An 8,680-nucleotide genomic window follows, 5' to 3' on the forward strand; every position below is an offset into this window, starting at 1 on the left:
TATGAACCTGAAAAATTCTCTCCCTCCCCATCAAACACGCGGCTCTCCCGCAAAGAAACCACTGACCTCCCCACGGACCCCACCCCCACCCCCCTCATTTATATACCCTTCAATCTCTGTCTCTCTTTCTCTCACTCTACCGGCGAAAAAGAAAAAAAGACGACAATCTTTATTCCTTCGTCCTTCTTCTCCTGCGCAAGAAAAATCGAACGTTGGACCGAACACCATCCGAGCGCGGATCGAGCGAGAACCACAGGCGAGACCAACCTCGGTCGACGACGACGACGACGACGACGGCAGCCATGTCTTGTTCCGTGGCAGTCTCCAATTCCCCGGTCTTCTCTCCGTCGAGAGGCATCTCGGCCTCCCTCTTCTGCAACAAGGCTTCCATCCTCTGTTCCTCCCCCGAGGGGTCCCTCTCCCTGTCCCTCGCTCACCTCAAGCCCTCCCCGCCTCCTCCTCTTCCTCCTCCCTCTTCTTCCTCGCCCTCCTCCTCCCCGTCGCCGTCGTCGCCTTTCCGGCTCCGGCTCCAGAAGCCGCCCACCGGCCTCTCCAACTCCTCTTCTTCGACTTCTAATTCCGTCCCGATCTCGGCGGGCTCGGGCACGTCGCCGACGATTCTGAAGCGGAAGAGGCCCGCGAGGCTGGATATACCGGCGTCGGCGCTGTGCTTCGGGGTTCCTTCGACGCCGGCGAGGGATGTCGTGGTCGAGGAGAGGGAGGAGTACGGGTACTCTGTTTATTGCAAGAGAGGGAGGAGGGAAGCCATGGAGGATCGGTATTCTGCTTCGGTCGGTATCCATGGAGATAGCAAGCAGGTAAAATTTTTTTTATTTTTTTTATTTTTTCCAGTTAGGGCTTCTTCTTAATCATGATGACGGGGTGGATTGTGAATACCTAGGTACTCTAGATAAATTTGAACCTAGCGATTATGTGATATTGTTTCCTGGGATTTAATTCTGTTGCTTAGCTTTAGTCGAAGAGTTTAGGGTTTTGATGGAAATCCCAAATTTGGTTTATGCTACTGTTCTAGAACGGTTCAGGATGAGACGTGATTCGTATTTGTGATCACCAGAAAGAAACTGGTTGGAAGCTTTAGGTTACTGACTTAAGTTGTCTGAAGCTAAAATCGAAGAAACGGTGATGAACTCGAGAAAAGTTTTAGTTCTGAAAGGAATTTCGGTCAGTTCAGTTCGTTGTAGCTTTCGGCCAACATGCAATAGGACACTAATCTGATTCTGCTACTTTCAATTTGCAGGCGTTGTTTGGTGTATTCGATGGGCATGGAGGTGCAATGGCTGCGGAGTTTGCCGCGGAAAACTTGAATAGGAATATCATTGATGAAGTTATGAGAAGAGACGAGGGTGAAACGGAGACGGCTGTGAAGCTTGGTTACCTGAAGACCGATTTGGACTTTCTGAACGAGGAATCACGAGGCGGCTCATGCTGTGTAACTGCCTTGGTTAGAAGGGGCAACCTCTTCGTGTCTAATGCTGGAGATTGTCGAGCTGTTCTTTGTAGAGCTGGCACTGCAGAGGCTCTCACATCTGATCACAGGCCTTGTAGGGAAGATGAAAAGGAACGCATTGAGGCAGAGGTGAGGATTTAGAAAATATCTAATTCTGTTTTCCTGAAACTTGCATACCGCTGAAGATTTATCTTAAGATTGTCCCAGCCGAATTCATGACTTAATGTTCTATGTTCATTTTACTTTGCAGGGTGGGTATGTTGATATTTACCATGGAGTCTGGAGAATTCAGGGTTCTCTTGCTGTGTCCAGAGGAATCGGAGATCGGCATTTCAAAAAGTGGGTAACAGCTGAGCCGGAAACGAACATGTTAAAAATTGAAGCTGAGCACGAGTTCCTGATTCTTGCGTCTGATGGTTTATGGGACAAGGTGAGCTCCGGTTTCTGGAAAAAAAAAAAACAAATGAGCATGCTAATTATTCGTGAATCCTTTGGAAGCTTTGTTGAAAAGGAACTGAAGTTCTTTTGTGCCGTCGATTTCAGGTCAGTAACCAGGAAGCTGTAGATATTGCTCGGCCTTTATGTATGGGTACCAAAGGGCCCGAACCAATGCTCGCCTGTAGGAAGCTTGTGGACCTCTCTGTTTCCCGTGGCTCTTACGATGACATAAGTGTGATGCTGATTCAATTGGGTCGGTACATGTGATGGCTTACTACATAGTTATGACTGAGAGATTGGACTAGCATTTGACTTAGATTTGCCTAACTGTTGCTGGGGCTGATTAGGCTTGTGGACAAGATGATACTCTTCTTCATGTTGCTCGGTTCCGGTGGTGACATTATTGATGACGATGGCTTTGATCATACACATTTTGTTCGCTTATCATGTAGGCTTCTGCTACTCTGATATAGTACCTCTATTAACCATTCTTTTTGGGGATTTTTAAGACCCCTTACATCAGTGATAGGATTTATTTGACGGGTACAACATTCTATTCATTCGTTACATGTATAAAGATACTGCCTCGCAGATTTATATGAAATTAAGTTCTTTTACCTTAGCCATTTCCATTCTGGAACCCCTCTTATGAGATTTCTATCCATTTCATGAAAGGCTAGATTAAGGATCAAGCTGCTGCTGTTAATGAGCTATCGTCCATACAAACTGATCACGTATATAGTGAGTTTTTCATTTGTAATATATTGACTTTCGCTCAATTTATTCTATCAGTCGGTGTTAATGAGCTATCGTCCATACAAACTGATCACGTCTTAGAGACTACAGTCATATGGGATACGAATATGGAACTCGTGTATGGTGGCGCGGAATTGAGAACAGGGTCGATGAAGGAGGTTGGGCTTTGAGACTGCATCTAGAAGACTTCATGGACCCTGTTCTCAATTCCGCGCCACCATACACGAGCCCACCATACACTTTAGAACGGGGGAGAAAACGAGTAGCTTGGGCTGTGGCCCCAACGTGATGCGGACTCTTTGGATAGAACGCACGGATCATGTTTGATTCAAGGGTTTCGCGATGCAGGATTCTGGATTTTCCAACGAAAATGAAATTCAGAAGGAGTAAAACAATACTGCGAACTCTAATTTTAGAATGAATCAGTCTTGAGAGTAACAACTCAGCAAGCTGTTCAAAACCCAAGACTCGACTAACTCACTCACTCGAACAAATGTCAAATTCCAAAGTGACTTCCTGATCTGAATTTTGTAACTTTAGACACTTGCAAAGGTACGAGTGTATGATGTACCACGTCTCATGTTTTTGGAGTAAAATCAAGGCGGAATCGTCCTTCCTTTCCTTTCATCTTAACTTAAAAGTGCTTCAAAGAAAGAAGTGCCTTCAAACTAAGAGGTTGATAAATGAGTTATGGAGTTCAGGTAGATGACCCAATACTCCAAGGATCAGCATATCTCGATGCGATAAGCACGGAATAACATAACAAGAAAGACCAATTCCGACACACCCAGCATAGAATTTGGATAGATCTGTGAGGACGACGATCACACACCACATGAACTTGATAACTGGCGGCAGACCACCGTCCCCAAGATCCACTTGCACGGTGGACAAATAGGGGATGAGCTGAAGACAACCCAGCATGACCAACTAGGCTTTTGCCTGCGTAAACAAAAAGCAAGGCCCATCCCAGCATTAACTTCTTTCGCCAAAAATGAGTTTTAAATTCAAGAGAGGCCCACGAAGAGAAAAGCACATGAAGAGGGACGGACAGACTCGTGCCTCGGGGCCTACCCACCCACAACGCAGTCACGTTCTCCACAGTGCTTCTGTTGCTCAATCGTGTGGTTAGAGGCTCTCTCTTCCTCACCCGACCTGCTTGGTCACATGTCGGCGGTGTTTCCAGTGCATTGCGCTCCAAATCCGAACAATACACATGAGATTGTATTCATTTCTAGACGACGCTACGAACTCTCGCTCTGCTTATATCGCGTATTTTAGTTAGGTTGTGTCTCCTCCTGTTTTTGTCCTCTCAAATCGCGGGCCAGATATGCAGGAAAATCTCGAGCCAGCAATGACGATTCTTCTGTTGTCGCTAGAAGACGTGGGTTTGGTATTGGCTGAGTTTTTAATGAACGTGTCGCGCTTAATAGCGCTCTTGGGCATGAATGCGCATCTTCGCCTTTCCTGCTTTGCATATGGCGCACGATGTTCCTAACTTCTTGCAATATAATAAAACCTGGGAGTCACCCAAAAGTGCTCGTTGCCTTCTGCGTTTGAGTAGAGACAGCTAACGAGTCCATTACACCTCTGTCCTTCTATTGCTGTAAAAAGAAGGTTTACTTATCGAAGGAATCGCCCACGAGCATTGATTTTTTGTGGGCAAAATCTATAGCCTCGATAGGAAGTGCACTGCTGGCGTGAGTAGTGATTTAGTCGAACAAAGTCTCACATCGAGAGAACACTTAATCATATGAAAACGTTTAATGTTGTCTTTCCGTTAATTCAAATTCAGGAATAACATCACACAGTTTCATATAGTTCGGGGATTAAATTGAATATGTACCGAAAGTCCAGTGATCACATTGAACAATTTAAAAGTTTAGGGATCACATTGCACATTGGGATAAAGTTCAGGGATTACATTGAACAAATTAAAAATTCAGGGATCACATTACACATTGGGTCAAAGTTGATGGATCATTCGTATCATTTTCCTTGAAGGGAAGATTGAGGCATGTAATTTGTGGTGCAGATGGAGGCGGCTCGGCGTTAATTGTTTAGCAGCTAAGTCGGATTAAAGTTGAATTGTAATTGCCCTTTCAATCCTCTGTCTTGAAAATTCTGGACGCCTTCGAGGGGTCGCGCGGAAGCTGCAAAAAAAGTACGCGAGGCTTTTCTGCAATAGAGGACATCGCATCTTTGGCGATTTGATCTTTTGTTTATCACGTGTCTTAGAATATATATGAAAAGCGATATATAGCATCATATGCTGGGATCCAATAAGTCCAATTCACTGTGCCCCTCTCTTACGAAGATGAGCGTTATTAAGAGTGATCGGTTTTAGGATGGATCGGTTCTAGATCTGGAACCTAAAACCGACCTTGTTATAACCAGTTCGTAGTCTTTGGAACATGGAACCTATCCTGTTTGTCTTGGATCCTGTTTTGAAACCTACCCTGTTTTTTCGATCCGGTTCCAGGATCTACCCGAGAACCTTTTTTTTTTTTCCTTTTTTTGGTTTCATTTTTTCCGGGTAGTAAATAGGAAAACTTATAACTCAAATCAAAGGTTATAAGTTTGATTGTGCAAACAATCTTAAGTATTCATACAAAAGCAGATTATCTTAGTCACAATAATTTAATGGACCTGATAAAACAATATAGGTTCTAATTGGATATATAGTTTCTTCGTTACAGAACAAAAATTAAAAAAAAAAAAGGAAATTGCTCCCTATAATGCTTACAAGCCCTTGAGTTAGACTATCCGCAAATTGATCACTCTCTCATCCTTCATGATATAATGCTTTGAATTTTGGTCTTATAAAATTGCAAGTTGACCTCCATATAAAACCGGTTCTAAAACCGGTCCGAGTGGGTTTTCACTTGGAACTGGAAACCGGACCGATTCTAACCGGTTCCCAAAAAATGGAATCGGTTCCCAAACGGGTTCAAACGGAAACCGGTTCCCAAACCTATTTTTGGGTGGGCCAGTCCGATTTCCAGGTAAATCCGGTCCGGTTGTACACCCCTAATCGTTATGATCAGTATCTTGTATCATTTCTAGAAAAGACGAAACGTGAAAGTCTACTGAAACCCAGATGGAAGCTTCGAAGCGACTTTCCATTCTTTGTTTTTATGAGGAAACGTGTATGGTCCTGGTGCTAAGCCAGCGGATGTGAACGAGCGAAGGTAGATGTCTAGGCCAAGAAGAGTGTGAATACAGAAGTTTCTTGAGCATGTCCTGTATTTTCCGTAAAATGCGTGTCGATGGACGCGGTCCGAGATCAGTACATACAATTAGATATTTGGTGACGTCTCTCTGATTCTTGTAGACGAGAGGGGGGGGGACTTTCTAGATAATTATCAGACAATTCTTGCTGATATTTCATTAGAGGGTCGCGGAAGCTGCTGCGAGCGGTGTCGAGTGGGGGGCGCCCTTGTTTTTCTTTAGACCGACTTGTGTACGGCACGCGCACTCTGGGAAGGAAGGCAGAAGAAGGAAGGAGAAGCAGATGCCGGGGATCGCTTCCTCCCCGGGCACTGTACTGGCGTTTCCTCGACCCGAAGTTTCTCACCTTTCACACGTCGACGACAAATCTTCGGATTCGCGTCCCGATGCGTGTCGTCACCGGTTACGTGATCGCGAAAAGATATCACGAATTCCTCCCTCCCCCCCCTTTCTTTCCTTTCTTTTATGCAGATCATCAATCGCAAAGTCCAACTTTTTTTTATGGGTTCGCCGCGCCAGCTCTCTCCCCTTTTGATCTCTCTGTCGTGTTTCTGCGCCTAGTGTGATTCCCCAGGTGGAGTAGGAGTAGGCCAGGTCTTAAGTGCATTTCCACGTTACCCATTTCCGGGAATTTCTTCTTCTTCTTCTTTTATTATTATATACGAACCCCCAAAAAGATGGTCCACGGAAGTTTCTAAATTGCTTCTGCTGCTTGTCTTGTTGTGCTGTGGCCATGTAAGTGAAGTTAACTTGTGGACAAGCTTCGTCCTCTTTTCAGGTTTCCCTTTGGGCGAGGGTTACGTGATGGACATTCCCCCTTATCCACTCTTAAAATCCATCCTCCACAACGTTCATCATGTTCGCCAGTAGAAATCGGCAAAATTTAAAAAAAAAATAAGAGAAAAGAAGAAAGAAGTACCATTATTCGTGCAAAAACAATACATCCGCACCCAAAGAGGCCTTACCCAAAGATGCCTTACCCAAAGATGCCTTATTATTGATCTTTCTTGTTTCGATTATTTTTTTTTTAAACTGAAAAAAAGGGTCCTTCGGATGCTCTTTAAAATAATCAAATGAACTCAAATTATTTACATAGTATAAATCCACGATAAAGATCATGCTCGCCGAGTCTCATCCATTAAGGAATTGGGATCACACCGTACAAGAATTGGGATCACTATGTCCGTCTCTATTATTCATGATATAACTATCGGACCATTTTTGTCCTCATATATATATATATATGTGCTCTTTTCAAGTAAACACGAGAATGGAATGTCGGCCTTTTAAATTTTTGCTAGCAAGCCTGCCCTTTTCCAATTTCTGGCCCTTCGAAGTGCTCCTCATTTTGCGAAGTGTTTTTTCAGGAGCGGGCCAATCAGAAAAAGGGAGAAGTAGAAGAAAAATGGGCACCACGAGGTGAGGGTGAGGAGTGGGTCTTCCTCATCCCCTCGAAGAGATACGAATCTCTGGTGGCCTACGAGATGATGGATGGGGGCCTGTCGAGCAGCTCCAGCATGCAAATTCCACGCACAAATATTATATATATATCCAAAATACGTCAACGTAGCAAATAAATTGAAAAACGAAAATCCCCTTTTTATACATGGAGGCCGGCGGTGCACGTCACCCCACCAGGCTCCCCTCCCCCCACTCAAAAAAACCCTCTCGCTGCAAAAGCCACGCCCCAGCATCGCCAGCCGAATCCCGACACAGACGGGCATCATCATATCGTATATGCCCCCTCCCTTCTTCGCCGGCCACTTGAAAATCACATCCGCTTCCGACACGTGGACCTACCCCTGCCCGCCACGTCGGCGAGGGGCGGGGCCGGGTCGGGGCCCCACCCGCAGTGCTAGTTTCGAAACACCGGTCGTGTGTGGGGCGGCGGGGTTGCGTCAGCATTCACCCCGGGCGCCTTTTCGTTGCCAACTTGGAGCCCTTCCTCGGTTTTTCTTTACTTACTTAACCTTCTTGCCACCTGGTGTTTCGTGGCGTGCGCGCGTCCATCGGATCTTTTCTCTCGGCCTAATACAAACGCACGGATCAAAGCGGTCGCGCGTCCATCGCAAGGCCCCACTCGTTACCCCAGGACACGCGATTATTTAGTACTCACGAACGCGAAAATGAAAAAGGAAATTCACGGACCCGGAGGCGGGACACCGAAATCTGGCGGAGGGGTTGCTTCCCGCGTGCGGATCCACGACCCAATTCTCCACGACAACCCACTTCCTAACGAACTCCCCCTCGTAATTGCCCCGAATGTTTCACGTGTTGTAATTACGGGGGGTGACTCGGAATTTCACAAGCAATAAGGAACTCTGCGAAACGAAAAGAGCGAGTCATTAAAAAAAGATAATTTTTCTCGAGAAAATTGGAGTGACAAGGCGGTGGGATAAGGATAAAACTTGAAAGCAAGGGATCATATCCACCGCACCGCACCACACCCAGTTACGTAACAGTTGCCCGCCCCCAAGAACTCCCCCACCTGACGTCAACCCCCCGCAGCCCCCAAAACCGTTCCTCTCTGCCCTTTTTTCTTCCGAGTTTCTCCTCCTTTAATAATTATCCAAATTCTGATTTCGATCTTATTTTAATCCCACGTCAGGCTCCAGGGGAGGATCGAGAGGATAAGCAAAAACGAAAAAAAAAAACAGAGCAGAACATCCACGTTCCATGTTCCGTGTTCTCTTTCTTTTCACGCGCGCCCCCCACGCCCGCCCGCCCATATATATTCTCGTTTTCGTATCCGGCCCCCTCAAAAGCGACCCCCACCCCACCCAACAA

General features: G+C 45.8%; 1 protein-coding gene across 1 annotated transcript; it reads left to right on the forward strand.

Moving 5' to 3' along the window:
* Window positions 1-256: 256 nt before the first annotated feature.
* Window positions 257-2,528, forward strand: LOC115683900 (probable protein phosphatase 2C 25). Its single transcript, XM_030608549.2, has 4 exons — window positions 257-818; window positions 1,259-1,597; window positions 1,719-1,898; window positions 2,012-2,528. Exons 1-4 carry the CDS (start codon window positions 303-305, stop codon window positions 2,171-2,173), a joined length of 1,197 nt encoding a protein of 398 aa, XP_030464409.1. The 5' UTR covers window positions 257-302; the 3' UTR covers window positions 2,174-2,528.
* Window positions 2,529-8,680: the final 6,152 nt, after the last annotated feature.

This window comes from Syzygium oleosum, unplaced genomic scaffold (genome assembly GCF_021117445.2).
Source record: "Syzygium oleosum isolate NSW1041296 unplaced genomic scaffold, Sole_v2.1 Sole_v2.03, whole genome shotgun sequence".
NCBI classification, from domain to species: Eukaryota; Viridiplantae; Streptophyta; class Magnoliopsida; order Myrtales; family Myrtaceae; genus Syzygium; species Syzygium oleosum.